The 16208-nt window shown below is 33.2% G+C and overlaps 1 protein-coding gene across 1 annotated transcript; it reads right to left on the bottom strand.

The window, feature by feature from the left end:
- Positions 1 to 5217: 5217 nt before the first annotated feature.
- Positions 5218 to 8606, bottom strand: LOC137826147 (uncharacterized). The gene is made up of 2 exons (XM_068632013.2): positions 5914 to 8606; positions 5218 to 5778 (listed from the first exon to the last, which is right to left on the bottom strand). The coding sequence occupies exons 1-2, from the start codon at positions 8417 to 8419 to the stop codon at positions 5429 to 5431; spliced, it is 2856 nt and encodes a 951-aa protein (XP_068488114.2). The 5' UTR covers positions 8420 to 8606; the 3' UTR covers positions 5218 to 5428.
- Between the last annotated feature and the right edge of the window lie 7602 nt (positions 8607 to 16208).

Raw genomic sequence — 16208 nt, 5'->3', positions numbered from 1 at the left:
GCGATTCAAATAGTCCCTGAGGGACTCTCCCTGGTACTGCCTTACGTCGAACAAGTCGTAAGACACCCTAGGTGGCGCCTTGTTCACAATGTACTGGTCGACGAAAAGCTTCGAAAACTGCTGGAAATTGGTTATGTGACCTGTAGGCAGGCTAACAAACCATTCCAGCGCTGTTCCCTGGAGCATGCTCACAAACATCTTGCAATATACAGCATCTGAGCCGCCTGACAGCATCATCTGCGTGTGGAACGTAGTGAGATGTGCCTCAGGATCCTCCACGCCGGTGAAAGAGGCTTTCACAGGTACCACGCTCGCAGGGATCGGCGTGTCCGTGATCGCCTGAGCAAAAGGCATTGGGAAAACGCGCGGTGGTGACGACGGCGCAACTTCTTCAACCACTGTGCGTCCTCTCTGCTCCTGAAGAGCTTGACGCAACTCCTCAGTGACTTTGTTGAGCTCTTCATTCCTGGCCTGAGAGGCGACCAAGTCTTCGTGCATCTTTGCCTACTCTATGCGCGATGCCTCCACGTTCTCTTGCAACGCGCGCATAATCTCCATCATCTGCGCCATGGTCATGGCGCCTTCTGCAGCAGCTGGCACAACGGGACTTGAACGTGTGCTTCTCATCTTTCTCATGAAAAATCAACAGATCAAGCTTCAGCGAACAAAACCTTCACCAGCAAACGATCGATCCAGCAATCAATCGGTCAAAAACTCTCAAACTCACAAGAACTTCCAAGAACGCAACCACAACAGCACGCCGATCGATTCGGACGCAAAACCTTCACAGAAACTTGCGATCTCAGCACAAACCTACTGCTTCTTCGCCAAAACTCCCGATTCACCGGTCAAAAACACCAACAAACGGTAAAGACTTCGATTTACCGATTGAAACTCGTACAAACAGCGAAAAACTTCAACTCTCCGAACAAGAACTCGAACGAACGGGGAAAAACTCCAATTCACCGAACAAAACGCAAGCAAGCGGTGAAAAACCTCAATTCACCGAACAAAAGCTCAAGCGAACGGTGAAGAACGTCAAACTATCGATCAAAACTTCGAACGAACGGTGAAAAACGCTGATACACCGAATGGAAACTGAAACAATCGGTGGAAAACGCTGAAAATGGTTGCACCAGCACACAACCACACAAAAATCTCATAAACTTCAAGAACTCACGCTGTGGATGGGAAACAGGTTTTACACGGCCCCACGGTGGGCGCCTGATGATCCTGCCGGTTGACTCGAGTGCAAGAGTCTTGCCACGTCAAAGGTATCTCCCTCTGGATCGGCTTTGCACCACGCTAGCTTCCGTCCTTCACACCTCGATTCTCCTCAAGAACCTGAAAAAGACAGAGTGGCGCCGCTGCGGCCGATCGCGCTCCGACGCTCAAGTCAGTGACGGAATCACCAAAAATCTAAGAGAGAAAAGCTAAAACTCAAGGAACCGTGCAAAAATCTCTCTCAACGTACTCAAGTGTTCTCAAAAGCGTAAAGAAGTGTTCTAAACGCGCGTACCTCATAAGTTCGTTAGAATTCCTTATATACCTGTGCATTTTCTCTCTCCTGACGGTTACACCTCTGGACACATGGCTCACATCCAGTTGTACACGTGTCACCATCTGGAGCGTCCTCTACTTGAGCGTCACTTCTACGTGGCGATCTCTTCTAAGTGGCGAGCACGGGGTGTCACCATGCATACCTTCTCTGTGGTCTCGCCTGCCGCTATCACGATCTGCATTACTTGCACATCGTGCATGTTCTGGGAAACTGTTCCCTTGCCTCAACCTCTAGCTAGGGAATGATCATCTGATAACCTCGTCCTTCGTACTCGTGCCCTTTGAAAGCCTTAACCAGGCCTTCCTGATCCTTCGGCGATGTCCCTCCTTCGGCGATCTCTAACCACTTGGTCGCCTAAACCCGCATACGACGACTATGACACAAACCTGGTGACCGCCGGTTAGATATGCTAGAGATTGGAGAACGCTAACTTAACGATTGGCGACTACACAGACTTCCCGATGTACTTCCCTTCTGTCAGTCAAGTGTTCCGCTCAACACGCCTATATTATCGCTTGCTGCCACGTCATCACTCCCGACTACCTGGTCGGTACAGTGAATATTGTAACTAATTATTTATTATCTCTAAAAATAATTATTATTTAATAATTTTCTTATAATAAATAATAATAGTAAAAGAATATCATTGAAAAAAAACATGAAAATTTGCAAGGAAAAACTAATAGTAATATATAGATGAATAAATTGGTTTCTATAATTTTAATTCAATAATACTTTGAAAGTATATTTGAGATGTAATTTTATCAGTAACGAATAAAATATTTTTGTACAGATAAGGTAATACTTTTTTTATTAAAGATACGTATCAAATACGTTTTATAAACGAAATACTCAATTATTAACAATATAAATAAGCATTGCTACACAAGAGAAAGAAGGACGATAGTTAATTGTTCAAAACGAGGAGGAAATATGAATCGTCCTTGAATATAATGATCAAATAAAGAAACAACTAGCTGGGATCACACCCGAACCAAGGCCTCAAAGGCCAGAACCAAAAGTCAGGAGATCACCACCCGGACCAGGACCTCAAAGGCCGAATCTGAAACCCAGAAGACCAGCCTCCCTGAAAAAATCTGAGGACATATAGAATCAAAAGAGGACGACCATGCTCCGTCATCAATCATCAAGGCTTCACCAATCAAAAGACATTGTTATTTTGTAGGAGGAACCTAAGGGACATCCCTTCCATGATCAAATCATGGAAGCATAACTTCCTCTTAATTGGAAAGATGATGGGAGGAGATCATCCAAAACTCTATAAATAGAGGATAAGTATTTTTAGCTCTTATTGACTTGATCATCAGAGTATTATCAACAGGTTGAACCTCCCCATCTCATTGTGACTTCCACACATCTACGAAGTTTTCAATTATGATGAAATTCAGAACACCATTCAGTCAAGGAGGTTTTTCCTTAACATGGCAATCCTTTCCGATGCCCCCCGGCTCGGCTCGGTTAAGGAAGTTTTGCCTTAACATGGCAATCCCTTTTAATGCCCCAAGGTTCGGCTCGATCAAGGAAGCTTTTCCCTAACATGGCAATCCCTCCCAATGCCCCAAGACTCGGCTCAGTCAAAAAAGCTTTGTCGTAACATGGAAATCCCTCCCCATGTCCAAAGAGTCAGCTTAAACAAGGAAGCTTTGTCCTAACATGGCAATCCCTCCCGATGCCCCAATACTCGGCTCAAACAAGGAAGCTTTGCCCTAACATGGAAATCCCTCCTGATGCCCCAAGGCTCGGGTCGATTAAGGAAGATTTTCCTTAACATGGAAATCCCTCCCGATGTCCCAAAGACTCAGCTCGGTCAAGGAAGCTTTGCCTTAACATGGCAATCTCTATTGATGCCCTAAGGCTCGGCTCGGTCAAGGAAGTTTTGTCAGAACATGACAATCCCTCCTGATGCCCAAAGACTCGGCTTGGTCAAGGAAGCTTTGCCTTAACATGGCAATCCCTCCCGATCCACAAAGACTCAGCTCAATCAAGGAAGCTTTGGCTTAACATGGCAATCCCTCCCGATCCACAAAGACTCAGCTCGGTCAAGGAAGCTTTGCCTTAACATGGCAATCCCTCCCAATGCCCCAAGGCTTGACAGGATTAAGGAAGTTTTTCCTAACAATTGGCAATCCCTCCCCGATGTCTAAAAATCTCTACACTTCGACTAAGTTTTTTCCCAACGTGGTAATCCCTTCGGAATATTGTTAGCTCGGGTAAGAAAGCTTTGTCTCAAATGACTGTTCCTCATAACAACTTACCTAAAAAAGGTTTTTAACCACTCTTACACAATCGGATCATCAAACAAGAAAAATACAAGGTAAAACAAGCAATCAACATTCAACTTATTAAAGTGAGCAGTGTAAAACATATAAAAGTTTGAAATGAACTGTTATTTAACAGATTTCTTATCACGAAAGGACAAAAGGTTGTTTTGTTCTCAATTTTTAGATTCACTTTAATCTAATGAGTTCAAATGGTTAGAGCATGAAACAACACGATCAATTGAACCGTTAGATCTCTGAGATCAAAACTTAGGTTAAATTCGAACGAAGCATTGAATGACATATGCCCAATCACCAATGACACTACAAACCATTAATGATCAAAACTATCACTTTCAACCTCGAGACACCAAATGATCACATCTAGGCTCTTTTGGAAGGTTCTCCCTTGAGCGGGAAAGTGTACCAATCGAACCTGAGTGGACCAATTCACTCAATATCAGTAGACTGACCGAACAAACTAGTTATATTAATATAGAATAAAGAGATGTGTGATAAATCAAGTAATATGCTATAAATCCGGTAAACCTGCGATAAATCAGGTAATATTGTTTTATTAAAGATACGTATCAGATACAACCCATAAACGAAATAGCTCATTATTAACACTATAAATAAGCATTGACACACAAGAGTAAGGTACGCTTTTATCAATACATCATAAACTCTTATACATAGTACTTATTTGATCGTCAGAAAACTTTTTGCAGATTAACTCTCGCCATTAAGGAGTGAGCACAGGAAGAACTAAAGAGTGAGCAGGAGAGGAACAAAAGAGGAACAACCAAACACCAAGAAGTGAGTACGAGAAGAATGAAGGAGGAGTGACAAAAAATCAAATTGTTCCCGTCGATATCAGATACTATCTGGACCCTATCACTGTACACATACAATTTTATTTTAAAATATTCAAGGATTCATAATGATGTAATATATCTCCTTATGTCATGGTAGATTTGATTAGATGGATTAAATTAGATAAAATTAGGTGTGTTTAAATTTCAGCAGAAATACTGAAACTAGCTTTTTGGTTCCAGTACTAATATGTTTGAAAGAAAAATGGATGTGGTGAAAAAAAAAATCACCTTAACTTCAATTAACTTAAAATCTACATTAAAATAAAATTTCAACTCTTCCAAAATTTAAATATCCAAACTTAATAATAGATTATAATTAGTGGCTGCGGATCAAGTGTCGGTATCGAATTGAGGATGAAACATCATTCTCTTATTTATTTAGTAAATATCAACTTAAAGTCGGCTGCTACGTTAACAAAAAAATAAGAAAAATCACGTTGTTTTCTCACCTTAAAGAGACCAGATCCATTTTTTAAATTACCACATGGCACCCTTGTGCTTTAAAAAAGGTTTGCTTTGCTAGTAAAATAAATAAAGCTTACAAGTTTCATTTTTTTATTGTCTGGTACTATATTACCAAGACATGCTAACTTCACGATTACATTATTTACCTTTCATATCATTAAATACATTACACAAAATAGGAAACAGCAAAATATAATACAAAAATAAGAGAACAGCTAGAACTGAAGCATGTAGATTTAGGATGTTCAGTCTTTGAGGTCTGTGTGTGACATTGAAGATGATCTTGACATTGCAAGCTCGTCGGTAACAAGCTTCATGGTTGGGCGAGATCGTGGACTTTCAGTCAAGCAAGCAATTGCTACCTTCACAATTAATAGCACCTCTTTCATAGTAGAACTTGTTGGATCAGGGAGACGTTCATCCAACTTATCCATCAATGCCATATGATCAAGTGTTGAGCTCATACCAATTGATAAAGAAGATTGCAATAAAGATGTAACATCACCAGGGTGCCTTCCAAATAATATTTCCAATGCAAACACCCCAAAACTATACACGTCACATTTCTCGTTTACTTCCATTGTGTATGCAAGTTCTGTAACAAATTCAAAAAATAACTAGGATTTTAGTTGTAAAGCCAGAATGAAGATAATTGCATGTGAAGAGCATATATTTGTAAATGGCTAACAAAGACAAGCTGAAACATTATCAATATAGAAATGAAACTAACCTGGAGCAGCATATCCAAAGGTTCCTGCAAATGATGTCCAGTTAGATGAATTATGATCAAGAAGCTTAGCTGTTCCGAAGTCTGAGACATGAGCAACATATTCTGAATCCAAAAGAACATTTTTGCTTGATATATCACGATGAACAATTGGAGGTAAGCAATCATGGTGCATATAGCATAATGCTTTTGCCACGTCTTTAACAACATCCACCCTTTTATTCCAATCAAAAGCAGTTGCTTGTTCATCATCCTTCAAAATCTTCTTCACATCGCCCCTCTCCAGGAATTCGAACACCAGAAATGAGTATTGTGAATGCGAACAAAACCCATGAAACTTTAGAATGTTACGATGTCGAATTTCTGTCAAAGCCTGGATCTCACTTGTGAAAGCTTTCTGATTCAGGATTTCCCCATTTGAAACTGAATGGAGTTTCTTCACAGCAACAACATCACCTGTGGGTAATATTGCTTTGTAAACACAACCTTGACCTCCAACTCCAATGAGATATTTGTCATCAAAATATTCGGTGGCTTCAATAATATCCTCAAACGTAATTTTGCCTCCAGAACTCCATATTGGAAAAATGCTGGGACATCGTAAACTTGTAGTTTGGTCTTTTTCTCTGTTTGGAGTTCGGAAAAAATGATAGGAGAACCCAAAAAGAAATAGTCCAAGCATTAGAATGGCCACAGTAAGGGGTAAGACTGCTATTAGCACTGTCCTTGTTGTATTATTATGAGCTTTCACACTTCCTGTTGGGCAAGGGACCAAGCCTGTGACATTGCCGCACAGGCCTTTATTATCTCTCAAGGATGCAATTGTAGCATTCTCGAAGACTGGATTGTTAGGAAGTGGACCCTCAAACTGGTTGTATGATATATCAAAAGATGTCAAGCTTATCATATCATCTAAGCTAGAGAGATCACCTGAAAGGCTATTGTGCGATAGATTCAATGCTTCTAAGCCCTTTATTCCACCAAGCGTCGGTGGTAATGTTCCACTCAACAAATTTTCACTGAGATCCAGACTTGAGAGATATTTCAAATTGCCAAGCTCTGAAGGAATGTTTCCCTCAAATTTATTCTGTCTCAGACTCATGCGCAATAAATTGTGCAAATTTCCAAGTTGTTTTTGGATTAAGCCTCTGAAATCATTTGATCCAAGGTCCAAAATTTTAAGTTCCTGCAGTGATTCTATTTTCATGGGAACATTTCCTGAAAGATTATTGTTGCTAATTGAAAGATCAAACAAGAGGGACAAGTTGCATAAATCTTCTGGAATGTTTCCTGTAAGATGGTTTGAGGATAGATCAAGCACCTGTAATTTGGTTGCCCCACCTAGTTCTGGTGGAATAACACCTGACAAATTATTGTTGGAGATCATGAGGCTTGTGAGGCTACGGAATTTTCCCCAACTAGGTGAAAGATTACCATGAAAATTATTTTCACTCAGATCGATGTAGTTCAAGTTTGGAAGTACATCAAAAAAGTTTGTTATATCCCCAGTTAGATGATTTTGCTGAAGCCTGAGTCTTTTAAGGCTGTAGCATTTCCTCAAAGTCTCTGGAATTGGGCCAGTGAAATTGTTATTACCAGCAGTGAAGTATTTCATGTTTCCACCGAGGCAAATGTTCTGAGGTATTTGGCCTATAAAATTGTTATCAGCTAGTTGCAAACATTCCAGACCAGTAAGCTTTTCCATTTCTATTGGAATCTCGCCAGAAAGTTCATTTCCAATGAAACATATTACGTTGGCTTTTGTTAAATTTCCAATATGGGGAGGAATAGATCCGGTGAGTTGATTTGATGATAAAGATAACATAGTGAGCTTGGTCAAATTTCCAATAGAGGAAGGAATGGAGCCATTGAGTTTATTTTCAAAAAGGTGAATGGATTCCAAAAGGGGCAAGGTACCTAAGGAAGGAGGGATTGGTCCAGAGAGGTTGTTGGCAAATATATCGAATGTGAGAAGAGAGTGGAGATTGCCAACTTCATTAGGAATAGGACCAGAAAGAGCATTGACACTGAGATTCAGATATTTGAGTTTGGAGAGATTACAGATGGTATTGGGAATGGCACCAGAGAGTTTATTGGTAGACAAATCAAGTGTACTGAGATTGGACAAGTGTTGAATTTGTGGAGGAATAGTTCCAGACAAGGAGTTGTAACTGATATTGAGATTGAGAATGTTTGGAAGTAATGAGAAGTTAAAAGTTTGAAGTGTACCTTTTAATCCAAGACGTATAAGATTTATGTCAGAAACAGAAAGGGAGTCATCACATTTAATCCCCAGCCAGTTGCAAGGATTATTGCCATTCCACGAAGAGAGAGAATCTTGACTGTGGTTGTCAAGGCTGGCTTTCCACTTCAACAAAGCATTTGCTTCTGAATCAATATCAGAAGAATTGGCAGCATGATAATGGGGAAATGCACAAAAGAACATTACAAGAAGAAGCCATAAAGGTTGGAGCTTCATGGACAGAAGCATCGGAAAGAGGAACACCATGGTGAAATTTTTAATCACACCGATTGTCTGATACAATGAAAAGCAAGAGAGATACTTGCATGCAGTTTAATGGGGTTTTGTAAATACTTATAAACATAACATATATAAGAACCCAAGTCAATAAGTACTGTAGTTTTTCTTTTGTTTAATAGGTCGAGAAACGTTGTTATTGCAGCGTATTACCCACGTTAAACTATTACCCTCATTTTCTCTTTTTTATACTAAATACGCTCTCTCATCTTTATCTTGAAAATGTTTATCGACAAGTTGAAGGCTATTTAAAGTCTGTGTTATTAAATACCTGTAATCTTTTTCTTAGTTTATTCGTTTTCTTTTTCATCTTAAAAAACATTTAAGAGCCTAAAAGCAAAAGAAGTTAGTATGTTCACGAGTCTTCTTCTTCAAAATATTGTATTATATTATTATTCTATAATAAATTAATAACTACTTATTATACTCAATATTTTTAAAATAATTAATAATTATCGTTATTAAGCTTTTAATAAAATAACAACTACCCTCTCTAATTTTTCTAAATTTTAATTCAACGATATTTATTCTTATATTTTTAAAACTTAATTATCTTTTAGTTCTAAAAATTAGAGTTAAAAATCAATTTCATCTCTCATATTTTAAAAAATTATGTGATCCACATTTTTATTAAAAAAATAATTTGGTACCATTTTTTATTAAAAAGTTTAATATGGTCCCAACTTTTTTAAAACAATTCAATGTGATGGTTCTAACTTTTTTTTTTCTAAAACAATTCAATGTCCCGCGAACATACGTATAATTCAATGTACAGAATCACTAAAGTAAATATGTTGTAATGAGAACAATCTAAGAAAAGAAACTAAATTAAATTGTTTTAAAAAAATTGAGATCAGGATGAACTTTATACAAAAATTGGGATTGAATTGACTTTTGACCCTTAATATAGGGACTAAAAGAGTAATTAAGCCTATTTTTAATATAATAACATTACTTCTCTTATATCTTTAATAATGTGTCCATACTTCCTTTCTTTAATTAAAATTTAAAATTTAGAAATATTAAAAAAAATATTTATATATATATAAAAGCGATTTTACTAAAGAAGAGTTGGAATCTCCCGAGGTGGATGTCTGAGGTGTATGAGCTTATTGACCTCTTCATTAAAGAGTTGTCAAGCTTTGATGATAAAACCAAGTAATGATCCACATGTAGAATATTTTCTAATGCTCAAGTCAGTAACAATTTAATGACATGTACGTGATAAAGTGACTATAAAATAACGAAGTTTAAATGAATAGTCCCTCTGGTGGTATTTATAAACTTTTGGACCTTAAGAAAATATCTCAGTAACCAATAATTATCGGATCTCAAACCAATTCTAGCAAGGCAACAAAATTCAATTATTTCCATTATATCCTTGTTATGTGGATTTTGTATGTGGTTAATTTTCACTATTTCGAGTGGGTATTATCTACTCAATATTTTTTTATATTGGATAGTACACAATGTTTCGACTTCAAGTTTGTTGAAATAACATCACTAGAGTTGAGATAACATCATTATAGGATTAATCAATGCATCCACGATATTGTATGCTTTGGAGCTCAAAATTCCATCACAGTTTTATCTTTAAAAGACGTCTTGAAATATTAAGAAATAAAGGTGTATGTAAATTACTTATAACCTCAACTTCTAAACAATGTGTAATTATTGGAAGTAAAAGAACTAGAGCCTTTTTATATTTTATATAAGTTGGAACTAATATATTTTTTAAATAAAATCAAGAGAGGTACTTCATTAAAAATATTATAAAAAAAATATAAGTTTATTAAAAATATAGAAAGTATTGTTGTCTTTTAATAATTTAAAAAGATGTTATTTTTATTTATTAAAATTTAAAAAAATATAAAACTAAATAAAGTTTAAGTATAATATTCAATATTAAGAAAGATAAGTATAAACTTTTTTGTCAGCAAATCTAAGGTGAAAATAAAAATTAATTTAAGAAAGATCTAAAAGCTTTAATTAGTAGGATATTAAGAAGGAAAAAAACAGTATTAACATGATTCTTGAAAGCAAGTATGCACATGCAAAAATCAAAGTCAACATAGACGACTAGGTTTTTGGGAAAAGGATAGTGCAGTTGGCATCATCTTGGTTGCAAAATTATATTAAGATTATCATGGATGAATCCACACCATTTTTCTGCAAAACGTCAAAACAGCCATGACAATTTCTCTCAAGTGGGCCATGCAGTTGATTTTGAGGGAATATGAAAACGATGTTGCTATCAATTGTCCAATGTCTGATAGTGAAAAAACAAAGGGTCGGTAAGCTATTTTCAGGGATATATATTGCACAGTGTAAACGAGGTTGTAATCATCTTAGGTGAACCAAAAATCAAAGTTAATGATGTAATATTTGGTAGTTAGATTAAATAATCTTGGTTCCAACCTCTATAAATTGTTATGATTAAATACGTTCTTAATTCCTTGTAAATGTATGTCAAACATATTTGTTAGTTTTATTTTTATTTTCATATTTGTTATAAAAAATTAAAAAAAAATTGATATTTAAAGTAGTTTCTATTATCCATAAAATTTATAAATTAGTTTCTAAATTTGTATCTAATTAACTATTCAAATTTTAGTTATTAATTATTTTAAATTCTAAAGTTGATAGCTAAAATCTCAATATTTAATTAAATATTAATTTAAAAACTAGTTTATAAATTTTATTAATAATAGAAATTAATTTAGATATCAATAATTTTTTGTCTCTAAAATACTATCTAATTTAGTTAATATAGTGACTAATTATGTTTTATCTCTAAAATTGATTTTTATTTATTGATTTTTTATAGTGATATTAAAATATAAAATATTAATTAATATAATTAAGATCATGAAAAATATTTTAAATAAGAGAACTAAGTCATAATAATTTACTTTTTATTGTATTTTATTAAAAATAAATTTATTTCATATAACTTTCTTTTATTAAAAAATAACATCATGATAAACATTGTATTATATATTGTCTTTTTAATTAACATTATTATAAAATATTTTTTAATATATTAACATCATTATAAACATTGTTAATATATTACCATCACATAAAAAATATTATTAAAAAAAAATAAAGAAAATACAAAAATATGGGACGATTAGACCAAAACTCATATGTTAACAAAAATGATACATAGATAGACTATATCTATTCATAAAGAATTCTAAGAATAGACTAGATGGTAGCTTATTATACCAATAAAAAAAATTCTCTATGAATAAATCTTAAATTAGCCAACTTATAAGCACACGCATTTCCTTCCCAAAAAATATGAGTAACCCTAAACCTGATTTTTCCACAGTAATTAAGACAAGTATTTCATCGATGAAACATCCAAAGAACATTAGTCCTAGCAGTAAACGCAACACAACACAAACCAAAGCAAAATCACATTCCAGCCAGACATTAGTAAATCTCATCTTTTGAGTTTTCTCCATGGCATGTATAATAAAACTCAGCAACCAGAACAGTTTAAACTTCAAGAAACATAGAGAAAACTACAATAAATTCTCTCATACTCCTACGAAAAATTCATTCACAAGTAGCAAGACCGGGATATCCCCTAACACTCTTATATTACTTAAGTTGTATCTTTAAAATATCTAATTATCTTAATTTTAAATATTATTTATTACTTTAATTATATTAATCAGTAAATTTTATTTTTTTATCGTTAAATAAATTTTAATTAGTAATAATGACTAAAATAGAGTTATTAGAAAATAAATATATTTAATATAAAATAATCAAATGTTGACAGAATCATAATGGTAGGACAAAAAATATCTATATTATTTTATTATTTTATTTCTCATAAAAGAATAGTATAATTTTATTTCATTTTTATTATAATATTAAGTATTATATACAATATATTTAAAAATATTTCATTTTTATAACATTATTCTATTATTTTAATTTTTATAATAACTAGTTGACAATTACATACCTACATTACATTTAACATATCCAATTTGATCAATTTATAATTGAATTTGTTTAAATTCTTATTAAATTAGATATTAAAATTATTTCTTCTTATCTTCTAGAAATAAGTATCTAAATTAGCGTAATTAAATTCATTTACACACACTTTTAGAAATTCCATTAAACTTTTTATGAATTTAATATATTAAATTGTACGATGATAATATTTTCTTTTAACAAAATATTTAAGAATTCGAAAAAAATTATTTATTCAAATAAAAATTTTGATCCATTCAATTTTATTTTAACATTGTTAATTACTTCCATAAGATTATAGTTTGTTAACACAACAATATCGTAAATATCCTCTAATCTTATATAAAATTTGAGAGCAACTAAAGTTTAAAAATAAAATTTATAAATTTTTATATTTTATCTGTTTAAAATTTATTTTATTAAAAGTTAATATCTTACCACTGGAATTTCATTTTTAGTCAAAATATACTAGCAAAAGTCAGTATATAAATGCAATAAATATTATTTGTAATATATAAATCATCATATAATTAAATTTGAAATAAATAAATATTTTTGAACATGTAAATTATATTTTAGATTTGTGATAAATAGTTTATATTACCAAACCAAGTTTTTCATTACTGACAAATTAAAAATATAAAACTTTATTTATAAATGAAAACTTAAATGTTAGATTAAAATAATATAAGATGTCAATTTTAAATAATTTTAAAATATTTATTCTAATTTAAGGATAAAAAATAATTTTAAAAAGCTGGATCAGTCGCACTTTAACTTTCAACCTTTTAGCCTGTTAATGTTGAATCATATAGAATAATTGGGAGGAAGCTTTTGAATTTTAGTCATGCAATTACACTAGAAATTTCTTCTTGCTTGCGAGCTACCAAAAAACACCAACACCTCTTTCCAAGTAAACGCGTCCAAGCCACCAAACTACTCTTTTGTTTAGTGCATATTCACTGTTTTCTATTCAGTTCTGTTTTCTATCCACTTTGCATTTATATTATTGTGAATTTATGTCTTCTCTTCATCCTAAATGATTTCAAATGTTAAATCATTTTAAGTATTTTAATATAATTCAAATTAAACTCATAAGGCTCTGCAAGGAACTATGATAAAAAATTTATTCAAAATTATATATTTATTAAATAAGCCATAAAGTTCATTAGAGTATATTAAAAAAATTATTAAATAAAAATTAATTTTAAAAATAAAATAATTAATTAATATATTAACTAAGCTAAATATTATTTTATAAATTAAAAAATTATTGGTATTTAAATAAATTTTTATTATTAACAAAAATTTATAAAATAGTTTATAAATTAATATAAAACATTAGTTATCAAGATTTTAATTACTAATTATTCTAGATTATAAATTAATTACTAATTTTTTTTTATAAAAGCTTTCATATTAGGTATATTACTATGCAACTTTACATCTCAGACTGACACCTCAATTAACAACAATCATCTGACATCACATAAAACTGCTTAATTCTAGGCCAAAGAAATGAGGATCTATAAACCATTTTAAACTCATATTTTGATTTAAGAACCCAGACTTTCAAGAGAAAAAAACCAAGGTTTGTTGTTATAAGCAAAGTTCCAAACAATCTTAAGAAGATATGCATTATTTTCATGATGAAGGTTAATAATCTTCAAACCTCCATGCTCAAGAGAAGAACAAATCATAGCCTAACGGTAGTTATGCTTTTTTTCAGAATATCACCATTCCAAATAAAATTTCAACACCACGGCTCAACTTGCCTAAGAAGTGAAACAAGCCATTTATACATATTAAATTTATAAGCTAGAAATCCAGTAATCACCGTATTGACCAACAGAATTCGGCCCATCATGCTAAGAGATTTACCTTTTCAAGATGTTAGCTTCAATTTGACTTTATCAGCCAAAGGTTGAAGAAATCGACACTTTTGAGCACCAACAAAGATAGACAATCCTAAATAAGTGAAAGGAAAACAACCATGACTACAAGAAAGAATACTTTGAATTTGGTGACAAATCTTGCAAAATTATCCATGGTGAAAAAACTACTCTTAGAATTGTTAACATATTGACCCGAAAAATCACCATATGTTTTAAAAAGAATACTTAAATTTCTAAGAGACTTATTATCTGTCCTACAAAAAACAAATATGTCATTATCATATAAAATATGAGAGGGAGTGAGATAACCTTGCGGACTATCCATATGTAGATTCTTCTTATCATTCACAAACTTATAGATACCTCTACTAAGAACTTCCTCTGTAAGACATAAAAGTAAAGGAGACAAAGGATCACCTTGTCTGACACCTCTACTACAAGGAAAAAAAAACACCAAACTGCCATTTATTCTTATAGAAAGCATGACTAAACGGAGAATTGTACTAATCCAACTGAATAAAAAGGGAAAACCAAAGCATGTTAAAACTAATAATAAAAACATCCAACTCAGAGTGTCAAAGGCTTTAAGAATATCAACTTTGTAAGCCACATTACCTCCTCTAACCCTTTTAGAAAGCATGTTAATAACTTCAGAAGCAATACCAATACAATCCTAAATATGTCTACCCTGCACAAACCCATATTGATTTGGAGAAATGATTCTAGCAACCACAAGTGCAAGCATATCCGCTAGTATCTTGGAAATAATCTTAAATTTGAAATTAGCAACAACAACTAGCTTGTAATCTTTAATGGATTCAACACCCTGAATCTTAGGAATAAGAGACATCACATTACTATTCATTCTAGGGAGAACCCAATTTTGTTTAAAAAATTGTTGAACAACATTGCAAACATTTGTCCCAATAATTTCCCAACAAGAGTGATAGAAAACACAACCAAAACCATCAAGAACGGGAGCACTATTACCATTAAGATTAAAAACGACATTCTTGATTTCCAAAAACTCGGGACATTTAACCAGCATCATATTCTCCTCAGAGGAAACCAACTCAGGAATATAAGTACTAATAAAATCTTCCATATTACTTGTATCCTGAACATTAGAAATAAACTCAACATAAAGAATTTTATAAAAGTCCAAAATATGATCCTCAATGAGTTTAGGATCCTCAATAACCTCGTTATCAATCCATAAACGATGAATTCCACTAGAATTATTTATCCTCTTGACCAAGGTATGGAAAAAAACAGTATTTCGATCCCCATCTTTAAACCATAGCATCTTAGTCCTTTCTTTCTAAAACAAATATTGACAGTGAAGAGCATGATCAAGCTCCTCCTTAACAATCCTTTCTTGACAAAGAAGCCCATCAATATCAGAATAACTAGCAGTCTCTAAGGTTTGTTGAATACTAAGGAGGAGACCCTGCTTAAGAAGAACTGCATTGTAAACATTACCAGAAAAAAATTATTCCAGTCTCGGAGCTCAATTTTCAACCTTTTTAACTTATGTTGCAAAATAAACATAGGACAACCAACAACCTTATTAACCCAAGAATCATGAATAAGCTTCATACATGAGGTGTTTTGAAGCCACATAGAAAAGAAACGAAAATTGTTAACCTTCCTTAAAGAATTATTAGCAAGACTAGCAAGAATAAGGGAATGGTTAGAACAATTTTTAACAAGAACATAAAGCCCTATTCAGTCTTCTATAAATTCTATGCAACCCTCTCCTTTTATTACACCAAGTATAACTGATGGAAGAGTGCCTTCATGCTTGGAGGATTGTTGGTGATCTTTGCAGAAGCTTAATGGAAGTCTACGGACAAGGCCCCCCT

The sequence above is a fragment of the Phaseolus vulgaris genome, chromosome 8 (assembly GCF_051622355.1).
Source record: "Phaseolus vulgaris cultivar YP4 chromosome 8, ASM5162235v1, whole genome shotgun sequence".
Taxonomy (NCBI): Eukaryota; Viridiplantae; Streptophyta; class Magnoliopsida; order Fabales; family Fabaceae; genus Phaseolus; species Phaseolus vulgaris.
The sequence above is the reverse complement of the archived record's forward strand: the minus strand, read 5'-3'. Positions and strand labels throughout refer to the sequence as shown.

What these genes read in the sequence shown, in the direction of transcription:
- LOC137826147 (XM_068632013.2), bottom strand. Translation starts at nt 8,419, where the DNA reads ATGGTGTTCCTCTTTCCGATGCTTCTGTCCATGAAGCTCCAACCTTTA. An exon ending in CTTTGGATATGCTGCTCCAG is followed by an intron (nt 5,779 to 5,913) that starts GTTAGTTTCATT and finishes AATTTGTTACAG; the next exon opens with AACTTGCATACACAATGGAA.